This window comes from Condylura cristata, unplaced genomic scaffold, assembly GCF_000260355.1.
Source record: "Condylura cristata isolate star-nosed mole 26May11 unplaced genomic scaffold, ConCri1.0 scaffold00013, whole genome shotgun sequence".
Classification (NCBI taxonomy): domain Eukaryota; kingdom Metazoa; phylum Chordata; class Mammalia; order Eulipotyphla; family Talpidae; genus Condylura; species Condylura cristata.
Genome location: NW_004567114.1, coordinates 8936082 through 8951285, shown reverse-complemented (window position 1 = coordinate 8951285; position 15204 = coordinate 8936082). Strand labels below are relative to the sequence as shown.

General features: G+C 47.2%; 1 protein-coding gene across 1 annotated transcript in view; it reads right to left on the bottom strand.

The window, feature by feature from the left end:
- TTC7B (tetratricopeptide repeat domain 7B) overlaps window positions 1-15204 on the bottom strand; it is a 187699-nt gene that overhangs the window by 162269 nt on the left and 10226 nt on the right. Inside the window, exon 3 of the mRNA XM_012724635.1 lies at window positions 2393-2523. Coding sequence (XP_012580089.1) covers window positions 2393-2523 — 131 coding nt within the window. The remainder of the gene's footprint in view (window positions 1-2392; window positions 2524-15204) is intronic.

The window sequence follows — 15204 nt, the reverse complement described above, 5'->3', positions numbered from 1 at the left end:
TTTTTTTTTTTCTAACAAAATTGTATTTGATCGATTTTTCATCTCAATTATAATCCACGTGGATTTCCCATCACCAAATCACCCATGTGCCATCACCATAGTCCCGTGCACTTCCCTCCCCAAACCCCTGTTTTTGATCCCATTCCCCACTCCACCCCCAAATGTCTCTACCAGAGACATTTTATAGGAGTGGAGTGGAGAGTGGGATTAAAAACGGTGTGGGGAGAGAAGTGCACGGGACTATGGTGATGGCACATGGGTGATTTGGTGATGGGAAGCCCACGGGGTTACAACTGAGATGGAAAAAGGCACAAAATGATGTAAAAATAAACTATTATTAAAAAAAATAATAAAAGTGGGCTTCCACTAGGCCCAGTGACCACTGAAGAAGGTCATTTATCCTGGACTTTTCATCAGTCAACAGGTAATTTTTGAGCACCTAGTAGCGACCAAAGAGATGCTTGGTTTATTCGATCTCTCTCATTGTTAATATCTTGCAGGATCTGGGGACGCCTCAAGTGGCTTCTATAGAGGGAAAACTCACCCCGGAAAATCAGAGTCAGGAATCTGAGCATCACCTACAAACCTTGAGTTAGAACCCTGGCTGCACTGCTTTCCCCCACTACTAAGAGCAATGCTTGCTCAGTCAGGTTCTTACTGAGCACTTTCTGCATTGAAGGTGTGGGAAACTACAATTTGGTATTTGTTTGTAGCAGCTGGGATAATAAAGGGGCCAACGAACATTGACAGGTGTCAGGATGGGTGAGTTCTAGCCCTAGCTTTAGCTCCAAAGTGGCATGGGCTCCGTGGTCAACTAGAACAGCTTAGCTGGGGCAAGCAGACTTCCCTATGGCTAAGCACCAACTAGCAAGGAAACACAGTGAAAATAATGGAAACTTCTTTTTTTTTTAAGATTTATTTATTTATGCATAGAGAATGAGGGTATAGGCCAGAGGTTCGGGGCGGTGGGTGAGAGGATTCACCAGAGACAGAGTGGGGTACAGAAAAGGCCAACTGTCGAAGTACACTGCTGAAGGGAGCAGCAGGCAGGCCAGGAGAGTTCTGCCATGCCATGTAGATCACCTCCGGAGCAAGGATTGAACTCATTCTGAAGGGGCTTCTTAATGCTGTGCTTTAACACATTGCGCCACCAGGGAGGGCCCATAATAGGAACTTTAAAAGCAGACTGTATGATCATTTTTCCAAAGATCATATAAATTCTGAATGATCAAAAAAGGTCCTTTCTCATGGCAACTTTCTTGCCAACATTTTGGCAAGCCTGTCAAATATCTTCCTGAATTCCCAGACATCAAAAACCATGCTGTAGAACCCATGCTGTAGAACCCATGCTGTAGAACCTCCACTCCATCATGCTCACTCCTCTTCTCTGCGGCCCTCATCCTACTCTGTGCCTCCTGAAAGGCAGTTCTGGTCCTTGTCATGCCCAACACACAAAATAGTTGTGAAAGCAATTGCTTCCACTCTATAAAATAACAAATGCTAACGAGACTCTGGTAGTCCCTTTCCATCCTAATCCTCATGGGAACAGAGAAGCCATAATATTGAACAAGAAACAAGATTTCTAATCATTTTTAAATTCTCCTCTCAGAATTTTATTTGTTTCAAACACTCCTACAGGTTGCATCTCTGGGCCTGCAGGGGAAATATCAGTCAAGCCTTGGCTAGAACTCCAGGAAACACTGCTAGGGCAAAGATTACAAGGAACTGTTGTGATTAGTAAAAACAAGTGGCATTTACCAAGAGTCAATGTGCTCCTGAATCTGGGCTAAGTGCCTTTATTTATATGACCTTTAATAAACCCCACTAGGACTCTGTGAGTAGGTCTATTATTATGCTCCTTTTACAGGTGGGAAAATCAAGTTGAAAAGTGAAGGGACTTAGTAAAAACAGAGCCAGAAGACCACAACCTTTTGAAGCAGACAGATGTCCACGCCTCCCATGCCCTCTCTGGGCTTCTATTTCCTCTGCCTCAGGGTGCAATCCCAGGGCCTCTTGCTCATTTTCTCTGCTCCAAGCTACAAGAAGGGTGGTTGAGGGTCCCCAGCAGACCTTTTTCACAGCCATACTCTATGTCAGCTCATTGTCCACACAAGTACACGTGAAGTTCCACCCATTTTTCAGAGAGGAACAGCAATGGTCAGCCAGCTTTAGGGAGCCGGATGTATGAGCAGGTGCAAACCATCTCGTCCACTCAGAGATGTTAAACTTTCCAAACACTGAGCCTTCATTTTACAAGGTGCTGCCATTACCACCACCAAAGAACATAAGTAGAGCTTTGCACCCAGATGCAGAGGGTGATCACAGTTCTCTAGGAACTGATGTGAAATATTGAAAAATTATCAACTGCAGTGAAAACATGGTCCTCACTTACCCGTTCTATCTCTTGGAGGTATAGGAGAGCAATGTCCCCTGCTTTCTCGTAACAAGTGATGACATCCTGTTCCCGGTCCACATGGAGATTACTGGTAGAAGAAGAAATAGGCAACTTCTCTAAACAAAGTCCTAAAAAAAAAATCAAACACTGAGTAAGTTTTTTTCCACGGAATTTTATTTTTAATATTGTTTTGCTAGGTCAGAAAATGGTCCCAGATATCACAAACTAAAAAAACACTCCTTTTCCTCTCTTTAAAGACAAAATAGAACATCAGAATTGGAGCACCAAGACATCATACCCATAAATCACAGAGAAAAAAGGCCTTTAACTAAACAGCACCACCTGACTTTGACAATCAGTTAGCGAACCTGATCAGAACTTCACAGTGAACCCATTCAGACCAAACAGAGCTGCTCATTTAGATATGTTTTGCAGGTATGTTTTACAAATGTGTTTTTAAAGGTAAATCTAGGCTCACTGCATGATACTAGCTAAAGAACATCCTATGTCCCAGAATGTCCACTTAACCAAATGACTCCCAGGAATGACTTTAAACAAAAAAAAAAGAGATTTATTTATTTTTATGCATACAAGAACTGGGGTACAGGCTAGAGGTGCGGTGGGTAAGTGGATTCATCAGAGACAGAGTGGGAAGCAGAACAGGCAGACTGACAGAAATACCCTCCTGAGGGGAGCAGCAGTGAATGAGACAAGAGAGGTCTGCTATACCACGTGGGTCAGCTCCCTGGCCAGGACTCAAACTCATGCTGCAATGGCTGCGGATAGCTTCACAGTGTTGTGTTTTAACTCACTGCACCACCAGGGAGGGCCCAGGAATCTCTTTAATAGGAAGATCTTCTGACTTTAAAGCTTACTAATAACACAGGTTGGCTCTCAGCTTTGGGCTATGAAAACATTTAAGCTGCTTTGTGGTACCTGGAGAAAAAAGATACTCTGCTAGGAGAGGGTGCAGGGCTGGGACATACACAAGCTAAAGTGTATATGAGACCTCTTTTTGCTTCCTACTCTAGGCATTTAATGTAAATTTTTTCCCCTTAAATACTGCTTTCACAATATCCTACAAATTTTGATAGGTTGTAGCCTTACTTTCATTTATCAACCATTCACCATACTTTCTAATTTAACTTTTGGTTTTTCCTTTAGAATGTGGTTTTAATTCTCACATACTTGTAAGATTTTCCAAAAATCTTTCAGTTATTGATTTCTAAATTAATTCCATTATGGTATGTGTTGTAAAGGGCTAAGTAGACTTGGGGTAATCAAACTCTGCACATTCCAAAGAAATAACTGGTCCATGACCAGCTCCTGAGAATGCCCTGCCTGATAAGGATGTCTTTATAGGGTCCTCCCTGGTGGTGCAGCAGGTTGGAGCATAGCACTCAGAAGCTAAAGCCTCTGCAGCACGAGTTCAATCCCCCCTCCTGGAGGTGATCCACATGGCGCAGCAGATCTCTCCTGACCCGCCCACTGCTCCTTTTAGCAGTGTACTTTTGGATCTGCCTGTTCTGCTCCTGACTTTGTCTCTGGTGAATTCTCTCACAGCCCCTGCACCTCTAGCCTGTACCCCAGTTCTGTATGCATAAATAAATAAAATCTTAAAAAAAAAAAAGAATGTCTTTATAGATATGGGGCCTTGTTGATACCAGTTAGTTGTATTTACAATACATGGTGCTGTTCCACATTGCTGCTGGGAGAATTAAGTACAGTTCATATGATTCTACTGGGAGAAGACAATGAAAGCTTGAGCTTGTCCTCACCTACTAATTCGATTCTATAGCTTTTGTTGTAATGAGCTATCATCATGAGTTCAGTAACTTTCTTAGTTTTGAGCCTTTCTAGTGAATCACTGGTCACAGGGTAGCCCAGGGAATCCCTGATGCAGGTCAGAGAACATACTTGAATCCTTCTTTTTTTTTTTTTTTTTTTAAGATTTATTTATTTGTGCATACAGAACTGAGGTACAGGCCAGAGGTGCAGGGGCGGTGAGAGGATTCACCAGAGACAGAATGGGGAGCAGAACAGGCAGATCCACGAAGTACAATGCTGAGGGGAGCAGCGGGCGGGTCAGGAGAGGTCTGCAGGTGCCATGTGGTCACCTCCGGAGCATGCGGGGATCGAACTCATGCAGAAGTGGCTTTAGCTTATTACTGCTGTGCTTTAACCCGCTGCGCCACCAGGGAGGGCCCGTTCTAATTTTGTTGAAACTTGTTTTGATCCAGAATAATACAGTGTTGGCAAATGTGCCATTACACTAGAAAAGAATGGGTATTCTTATTGTGTGGAATGTCACACAAACAAAAACTAGGTCAAGTCTATAAAGTGTGTTGTTCCCTGGTTTATCTGTCTTACTGATTATCTCTCTATTTGTTCTATCCATTATTCAAACAGGAGTATTGAAGTCTCTCAATATACCTTTCAGTGGGCTGGTTTGGGGTTAATGTACTACAGTCGACTTCAAACGGCAGTATACCACTTCACATGTAACACCTTTACAATTGCTCGCTTCTATTTCTCTCTTTCTAGTCTTTGTTCTCTTATAGACAGCTTACTTTTACACAGATTATAAATCCTACCCTACATGGTTATGATTTTTTTTAAGATTATTTATTCATACAGAACTGGGGTACAGGCCAGAAATGCGGAGGATGAAAGGATTCACCAGAGACAGAGTGGGGAGCAGAACAGGCAGATCGACGAAGTACAGTGCTGAGGGGAGCAGAGGGGGGGTCAGGAGAGGTCTGCCGTGCCATGTGGACTCCTCCGGGGCAGGCGGGAATCGAACTCATGCGGAAGTGGCTTAAGCTTCTCTGTGCGGTGCTTTAACCCGCTGCGCCACCAGGCATGGTTATGATTTTTATTAAAATGGTCAATTTTCTCTCATAGGCATTTAAATAATAAAGGAAAAGCTATATAGTCACCAATAGAGTTACGCTTTTTAGTGTTCCTCACTCATTTGCACAAACTCATATTGCCTTCTGGCATTGTCTCTCTTCCACTTGAAGGGATTTCTTACAGTGCCACTCAGCTGACAATGATTTATTTTAGCAATGAGTGACTGAAATAGGTTTTATTTGGCCTTAATTTTGAAGGAGATTTTCAATGAGTATAGACTCAGTGCTGAGTGTGTCCTGCACCTCTAACCATTACCCCAGGACTGTTATGGTGTTGCTCCACTGTATTCTTGCTTTTCTGATTTCTGGCAGTAAGTCTAATGTGACCCTTAGGTCTGTTTATCTGCATGTCTTTTTGTTGGCTGTTTTAAGATTTTCTCTTTGTCACTTTGTGAACAATTTAGATTATGAAGTTCTTTGGTTTAGTATCTTCATGTTTCTTGTGCTTGGGCTTCACTGATTTCCTGGCTCTGCAGATATATAACCTCCATAAAACATGAAAAGTATTCAGCCATTATTTCTTCAAATCTTTTTTATATTACCCTTCTTCTCCAATTACACACATAATACAGGCCACTTGAGTTTAACCCACTGCTGGCCGGTGGGCTTTCTACTTTTTAAAAAATAATTATGTCTCTCTGTTTAAATTTGAACACTATTGTTATGTCTTAAAGAATCTTGTCTTCAATGCCTAAGCTGCCCTTAATTACATCCAGTGTATTTTTCATCTCAGGCATTGTATTTTTTCTCTCTAGAAATTTGATTTGGGCCTATTTTTTTTTTAAAAGATTTATTTACTTATGCATACAGAACTGGGTACAAGCCAGAGGTGCAGGGGCCGTGAGAGGATTCACCAGAGACGGAGTGGGGAGCAAAGCAGGCTGAACTGACAAAGTACACTGCTGAGGGGAGCAGCGGGCGGGTCATGAGAGGTCTGCCGTGCCATGTGGTCACCTCCCGGGGCCAGGGATGGAACTCTTGCTGAAGTGGCTTTAGCTTCGTAGTGCTGTGCTTTAAACCGTTGTGCCACCAGGGAGGGCCCTGTACCTATTTTAACTTCCAAGATGCTACTAGCTTTTTTAAACATAAGAATTACAGTTAAAATGACTGTTCTAATGCCCCTCCAGTCCTAAGTGTTCAATATTCATTCACTTTTAGAACAAAGCTGCTTCTGCTAGTGAAGAAAAAAAAAATCACTAAACAGCCTCTCTTCAGCATGAAGTAGCGCAATCTCTTGCAACTTTCCGTGAAGGCGAGTACTGGCCAAACGGAATGCCATCACCCTTTGGCAGAACAGTGCCAGGTAACTGGGGTGCACGCATGGGCTGGAGCTGCTTGAACGTACGTGCTCTACATGGTTCATCTTGCAAACATAAAACTATCAAAAACAGTAAAAAGGGATCCATTGTTCCGTAACCTCTCTTCACATTATGTTCACCAATGTTCAAGTTTTACTATCAGGGATTTAAGATAAAGAAAAAAAATGTTGTGTGTCAAAGAAACAGGAAAAACTAGCTCTACTCCTTGGCACTTGGTAGCAGACTGGACCAAGGCTCTCCAGGACCTGCCAGGCCCAGTGAATCAAAGAAAAATCAAGTCCACACACTTGGAACTGGATCATCTGTATCTTGAGCTCTGAAATCTTGGAAATCTGGTCACCTAGGGCTCCAGTGTACTGCCTTGGGTAATCAGTAAGATTCTTCAAACCAGCAACACAACTTAATCCTCCACTATGAGGAGAGACTGCTGTTTTCTGCAGGTTACCTAACTAGGCAGATATGTGGACACCCAAGGCAAGCAGGTCCCAACAAGGAGGCCAATCTCGGGCAAGGCCCTGTATGGTCAGTATCGCTTTCCTCCTTTGTCTAAATGCTCAGTACTTTTTTCCACCCCATGTGGACCCGAGCACATCCCAGAGCAACTGCAGAGTCTTGACTGGCCACAGCGAATCTGTGTCTATGTGGTTCAATTGCAGAACATTTAGCTATCAAAAGCTGCGTCTAGGGCCTGGGCTATCCATTTTCGTGTGTCCGGGGTCACATCAATACTGTCTGAGAAGCTGAGTACTGAGGTCACTGTCCAAATTGGGCCCCATTAACACATCAGATGATATCTTGTCAGTCTGGCAAGCTGTCATCAACTTATCCCAGAGAAATGCATGATAAAAGTGAAAACTAGATTTGATGAATAACGAGTGTAACCGCAATGCCTATGATCATTTCAATAAGAGCTGCATCTCCAAAATCAAAGCGGTGTACGAAAAGAGTAACACTTAAGTGCTCCTGACCGATCATCAAGGCCAACTTTACAGTTTGGGTGAAAAAAAGAGGCCGACTACATGCCGTGATTCGAAAAATGCCGAGAAGCCACTGGACTCAAAAGTTCATCTTCCACCCCCATGGGACAATTCCCGCAGACAGACTCACTTCTGAAGGTCCTCCCTGCTTTGGGCAACAGGCTGGAGTAAGTTAGTGATACAAACCCCAGGTTGCACTGCTCGTCTTTTGAAGCTTCCATGTGCACGACCAGCCTGTTTGATCCTGCTTAATACCATCTTCCTCCATCTTGTGGAAACAGAAAAGGGTCTCAAGAGAGTTAAGTGACTTGTTGGAGGTCTGTGCAGGGGGCAGAACTGGGAGTTACGAGGGTGCACAGGGCAGAGCTGCGGCGACCATCTCTGCCACAGGTAATGGAAGCGAGGACCGCGGGGAGCGACGCGGACGTTGGCAGAGAGGGGCCATCACAGCGGGGGGAGGGGGGAGGCCGCTGAGGAGCCTGGACACCTCGCAAGGCTCAAATGTGCTCGGCCTCTCAACTGCCCCATGAAGGCATGACTTGTGGGACACGATGTGGCAAACTGGACTCTCACTTTCCACTTCCTCCCAGGTCAAGGCTCATCGTTGCTGAAAAGGTGCTCCAATTTATTTCCCCAGGTTTGACACATCCCTGGAGGTTTGACTGTGGAAGTGGAAGATCTCATTCACCTCTCCGGTGATCAGCAAGAAATTAAATTCCAAATTCTTTCAGACTGTCTAAATTTGAAATCTCTCAGCTGGGAACCTGACCTGGGCATGGGAGACTTAACTATGCCGACAATTACCAAGGCTCGCTTCTCAGGACCCTTTTCGTACACAGCACTGTGCTAGGGAGTGGTAAGACCCATTTATAATCCTCACAGCCACCCCCTGCAGGGAAGGTGTTAACAGCACCTCGGAGAAGAGATCACATTTAGGGCCCCACAGCCAAGTTTGACCCTTGGTCCAGGTGACTACGCAGGCCGTGTTCACACAGCCTGCCAGCAGACAGTCAGTCAGAGTCTGGTAAGAGCAAAGACAATAAAAGGGTCGGAAACTGAATGCCAGAGCCTTAGAGCAGCAGCACGCCTCCCTCGGGGAGCCGGGACCCCAGCCCGCAGAGGCCCCCACCAGCCTGGTCCTGCAGGGCTGAGCCGGGACAACATCTCGAGCTGAATGACTTTAGAAATCTAACAGCCAAAGCAAATATTTTTATATTTTAATCGCATTAAAGTGAGCAGGGAATTAATTTCTTATGAAGTTATGTAACACAATAAAAGGCTGGAACATATAATTATACGAACTGTGAGCTACAGCTCTGGGTATTGTTTCCTTGCTTATCTGAACCGCATCTCTGGAAGCCAGGCCCAGGGTGCCGTATGGTTCCATGACCCACAGGGGAGTTTATAACGCACAAGTACAAAAAAAAAAAAATTTATTATAAAGCCTTGTCTCTCATAAATAAACCAGACCTGTGATGTGGACTTCAAAGACAGTAAAACAATCTCCAGGGATCTCAATTTCCAAGGCTGAAAAGAAACTCAGGAAACGAGACTTGAGATGCTCAAAGCAAAGTGCTGGCCCAGGCAGCCCCAGAATCCCAGTCGTGTTCTCGCCTCTAGAAGACACAGGCTCCCACAGGTGTCAGATGTACTCAAGTCTGTGTGAAGACCAGCTTTGTGGGTGGGGGGGGGGGGGGAGCTGGGAGTGCCAGGGAGTCTTCCAAATGCTGGGGGTGTGAGCCCCAGTCTCCTGGGAAGCTCTGTCAGTCCAGAGCAGCTATGAGTTTAAGTGGTCCCTAGGCCAATGGCAGCCCCTTCTCGGTGCTTCTGCAAATTACTGTCCTCACTCCAGAATCAGAAGAGCGATGCCAGGCCCTCAACTAGACATTCACCTACTAGAGCAGATGATCTCTCAATGACTCTTCTCATTCGAGAATTCTATAAACAAATGAGATGCTAATTCAACCTGAAATGCTCACGAGTGAACTCTGAAGTCCCAGTCACCATGAAATGTAGCAATAACAGCATGGAGTGAGAGCTAACTCCATGCAGGACACATCAGTTTGACCTCATTTATCTAACCCTTGCAAGAACACTGAGAGGGAGAGTAGTCTTCCCTTTAGACACGAACAGGCTCTGAGATGCTATGTCAGTCACCCAAACGACACAACTCCTAAGTGGCAGAGCCAGGGCCCTAGCCTAGACACACAAGCTCCTAAGTTCTTGCTCTTAACCTTTACATATAGTCTCTGCTCTCTGACCTACCTGTCCTCACAGATAAAGCAGTGCTATGTGCATGTATACAGAATACATAAATAAATTTGGGCTCTGGAGCCAGGTCCTGGTTGCTGACCCACAGCTGACTCTATATGTAAAAACACTACAGGCCTGGCCCCCGGAAGCACTGAACGACCAGTGACTATCACCATCATTCTTAACATGACACCTTTAGGTAGTGGTACGCTGGAAAGCCTGCGATGGGGCTGTTGTATATAACATGCACAGGCTCGATTATCTCTATAGCTTAGATACATCTTCACTGAGATATTTATGTGCCACAAGGTTCACCTGCTTGAAGTACACTATACAGTGCTGTAAATATTCATATAGAAGTAGAACTAGCTAATTTCAGAACATTTCCATCACCTCAAAGAGACCCGACCCTATTAGCAGTCACACACACACCCCCATCCCACCTAGGCTCAGACCCTGGCTTCCTTTTTCTGTCTCGCTGGATTTGCCGGTTCCAGAACTTCCTGACACACATCTGGAATCATACAATATGTGATCTTTTGTATCTTTTTTAAAGATTTGTTTATTTATACAGACAAGAACTGGGGTGTAGGCCAGAGGTGCAGGGGGTGTGATAGGGAACAGAACCAGTGAATCCACTGAAATACGCTGCTGGCTGGGGATCGAACTCATGCAGCGTCATAGTGCTGAGACTTGACCCTTTGCAACAATAGGGAGGCCCTGTAGTTGATTCATCTCACTTAGCATATTTTCAAGGTTCATACCTTTTGAAACAAGTATTAGAATTTTGTTCCTTTTTGCTTTTAGTTAAAGTGAAATTCAAATAACAAAAAGTGATTATTTTAAACAATTCAGTGGCCCTGATTACATTCACAATATTATACAACTTCCACCACCATCTAGTCCTTTTTATTGCTGACTAGGTGCCTAGACATTCTACATTTCATTGGTCTGTTCATCAGCTGATGAACGTTTGGGTTGCTTACACTTTGGACACCTTGAAGGCTTGCTGCTACAATTAGTGATGGGCTGGTTTTGTGTGGACAGATGGTATCAATTCTTTGGAAATCCATGTAGGAATAGAAATGGCAGGTCCTGTGTCAATCCTATGTTTTTCTATGTTTAACCTTTGTAGTAAAAAAAAAAAAAGTCACACCTACTATCTAACTATCACACAGCTAGGCAAAGTATTAAGAAGTGAACATAATACGCTTTTGACTACCGACCCAGATTCACACTATCGCTTCTGCTTTCTTGATATACTAGCTCTGTCACTTTAGCCTGATAGCCTCTGTATTCACCAAGCAGAAAAGAATAGCAGTGCTTGTGCATAGTGACTATTTGAGGCTTAGCACAGTCCTGGCATGCATGACTATTTGAGGCTTAGCACAGTCCTGGCATGCATGAAGTCCATGATGTGCAGGAACTATTATCAACAAGCACCATTCCTGGGATAAATGACAATCCCCAAAATTTTGAGACAAGCATCGAGAACAACCATCCATATTTCCACCAGCCAGTATTACGACAGTTACCACTTGGCATTGACTTTCCCGAACCTTCATAATATGGGATGCCACGGAGATGCTGTCCTGGTTCTAGTTTCCTTCCCATAGAGAGTGGACACGTCTCCCTAGGGGATCCCTAAGTGTAGCTCCTGGACACCCCAACTACACAGGATAAAGACTTCCTCCAGGCCACTCATTCCCATTATGCACCTATTGTGTACAATGCTCTCGTGAGAACTGGGCTTCACATAACAAAACAAGCTCTTCCCTTGTGAGAAGCTCCCCTCTAGTGGGATGGCGGAGAAACGTCTTCAGCACCGTGTTTGAGACAGACAAGGTATGGGGAAGAACTAAGACGCAGCACCTCAGAAGATCATCGCCTAAGGCTCCAGCACCCAAACTTTGCTTGGAGTATCTCTTTTTTGTTTCCAAAAAGAGAAATAGTGACGAAGAGTCTGTTAGAATAACATTAAATATGAGTATGAGTCAGTGGCTGTAAAAGGGTTCTTCCTCCCCCTCCACCATCCGGGCTAGCTCTGACTGCCGCCTGAGCCCAGTGGTAACACCAACGAGGCCCCTGGTCTCCCCCATTGCACAGGACCCTTACCTTGGACGGGGAGGGGCGAGATCACTGAGCGCAGCGGGGGGCCAGAGGAGACCTGTGCAGCATCTCTCCACCCAGCGGGTCAGCCAGAAGCTCCCTACACACTGCTCTCACTTTCTGGGTTTTGCACCTGGGCAAAAGCAAGGGCTTGCAGGCCCCCCTGTACCAGCCACTACCACTTCCTCTCAGGGGCTTCCTAGGGACCTACTATTAGCAGTGCACCCGACAGGATCTCAAGGCTTCTCCTCTTATCTGCAGATGAGGAAATTTTTAATTTCTTTTAAAGATTTATTTATTTATGTACACAGAACTGGGGTACAGGCCAGAGGTGCCAGGGTGGTGAGAAGATTCACCAGAGACAGGGTGGGGAGCAGAACAGGCGGATCTACTGAAACACACTGCTGAGGGGAGCAGCGGGCGGGTCAGGAGAGGTCTGCTGCACCCTGTGGGTCAGCTCCCTGGCCGGGGATAGAACTCGTGCCGCAGTGGCCATGGACAGCTTCACAGGGCTGTGCTTGAGCCCACTGAGCCACCAGGCAGGGCTCTGCAGATGAGGAAATTTAAGATCAGAGAAGGTTCTGGTTAGCCTAAGGTCTGATTAGCCTGAGGTCAGTAGAAGGCATTGGCCGAGCCAACCCTGAATTGTGATCCAGTGGGCTCACTGCCCCAGCACTCCGCGCCAGTGGGGACAAGCAACTGAGGACTGGAGACTTTTTCTGCCAGGATGAAGCAATGTTGGTGGCTATTTGTGTGTCCTGAGGCTCCAGAGTACCTAGCAGATCATGGTCACATGCAAATATGCAATTTGTAAATGTCAGGATTAGATTCTGTCACTTCAAGACTTGGACATTGGTCTGAGAAACACTCCAGGAACATCCTCCTCAGGCTTCTACTGTGCTTATTACCAAGCATTTTCTGCCCATGGGAAAAAAGAAAAAGAGGCATATCCCTTCCTGCAAAGATACTACCAGACTGCATGTCCTCTTTGCAAGTGACTCTGCAGTCTCTGTTAATAACAATAAACTGAGAACAATAAACTCACATAGCTGGGTAGGTTCAGGGGCGGGCCGGTTAACGGCCTCAGAGAAAAAGCAAACAAACAACAAAAATCCCTCAAAAACTAACAAAACACAAAGGCACAGCTTTCTAGAGATCAGCTAGAGGCCTTAGGGTGCACAGTGATGCAACGCTAATAATGAAGGCTGGCAGTTCACCTTTTACCTCAGGCCCCTGACCTCGTGCGAGATCTCAGGGCTCCCAGGTTTCCGGGCGGCACGTGGGGAGTGGAATGGGCGTGGACGGCACCGCGGGACACGCGGCGAACTGTCCGAGCTGGGCTCCGCGCATGCGCCAGCGCCCAGGGGCCACGCGGTGCCCACGCCCCCTGGCGGCGGCGGGCGGAACTGGGGCGGCCCGCGGCTAGTCTGGGCAGGTGCGTCGACCTGAGGCTCCTTTGAGGGGAAAGCGACCAGCAGAGTGGCCCTCAGTGTCCGGGGTACCAAGTTCCCGGGCTGTTTAAATAAGAAGTTGGATGCATCTGTGCTGTTCAGGGCGTCCCCCGCGTCTGGGGGCTCCGCAACCCCACGCCCCACACCAGTGACACGCAGCCGGGTGCCCGCAGCAGGCGCCTGACGGCAGCGGGGAACGCTCCGGGCCGGCACAGGCGCAGGGCATCCGCCGTTCTCGCCACCAAAATAGGGTCCCGGGGTGTTTGAGGGGGGGCGGGGGTGAAGGGAGTTAAGGGCAAGTACTTCGAATAGGGGTTAGACTTTTTAAAACGCCATCTTTATTACCAGTAACTTCCCGCCGGGGCTCCGGAGCTGGCCCGCAGCAGGCGCTGGCCACCTTCCCGCCTCTCCCTGCAGAGAGGAGCCTGGCCACGGTGTGGGCCAGTCAAGGCCCCCGCAGCCTCCTGCTAGTCCGCTCCAGCCCCAGGACCTGAGAGCAGGCAGGGATCGGCTGACAGACGCCTTCTCCAGGAACAGTCTGTGCTCTGCTCCCACCCCCAGACAGCTCTGAGCTTTCCAAATATGGCTGCTTTTTTCACTCCCAAAGCATCAGGAACATTTCGGGAAGAAAATGAACACCAGACAAGGGTTGGAAATGATGGAAAACAGGAAGATGGCTGATGGCCAAGGAGCACTGTCCTGGGAGTCAACAGTCTGGGTTTTAAATTTTTATACAGCGTCGGAGCTGGTGATCCTTTATCAGCTGAGCAGCTCGCATGCACCCTGGCTCCCAGGAGAGCCTAGAAGGGCCCTATCCCAGTAGTGAAAAGCGCTGCAGCCGGCTCACAAGGCAGGGAGAAGCGGGCAGAAAGGCGGCCCACGGAGCCGCTGGCTTCCTGGAATGGGAAGCAGGTGATGGTTTCAGGTGAGCTGAGCAGCCTGAAAGACAGCCCACAGCAGAATGATCCAGCCTGGAGGCCAGAGTGCGGGCAGAAGGGGAGTCAGAGACAAGAGGACTTACATCAGGCTCAAACCCACATCTGTTTCCACCCAAACTGGACAGGATTTCAGAACACTCCGACAATACCATACATGTGCTTAAGCAACGTGTGTGTTACTGGGGTAGAGTTTATCTCCCACAGTCTGCCCCTAGGCGCCAGAGGGAAGCTTTTAAAGACTGCCCCCCACCCCACCATCAGCAGCCCGTCCCTGGGGCAGCTACAGCAGTGCAAAGCACCGGTCAGCCACGACAGCCTCAGGGGCCACCCCAGAGCGCCCCCCACAGACGTGCTGACCCAGTGAGTCAGTCAATCACACAGCCTAGTTTGAGACGCAGACGTGAAATAATTGAACAAAAGCTGGATGCCAAATTGGTGGTACTAATTACGAAGACGCAGAGTCAGAGGCAGGGGAGACTGAGGTGGGAAATGGGGTGGACAGGCTGTCACTGAGGTGTCAGCCACAGCAGACTCCTCCCCAGGAAGAGGTGACTCCAGTGGGAAGGAGACAAGGGTGGGGCCTGGGCCTGGCAGATGTGGGGGCAGGTGAACCAGGAGGCCGCCCGGAGCAGAGCGTGAGTGCCACAGAGCAGGACACGGAGCCAGCTGGCCAGCCCTGGACATATCCTCCGCAGTCTACAGAAATGCTGGGCCATGCTGCCCCTCACTCTGGTTAAAAGACAGCTCATCGGGAAGCTGAGCTTTGGCAATACAGGAAAAGATGACTTTGTGCGTGTGTCAGGGTGGGGGTGGGGGCGCTCCTGGGGGCAGTCCACTTGACTGCCTCTGT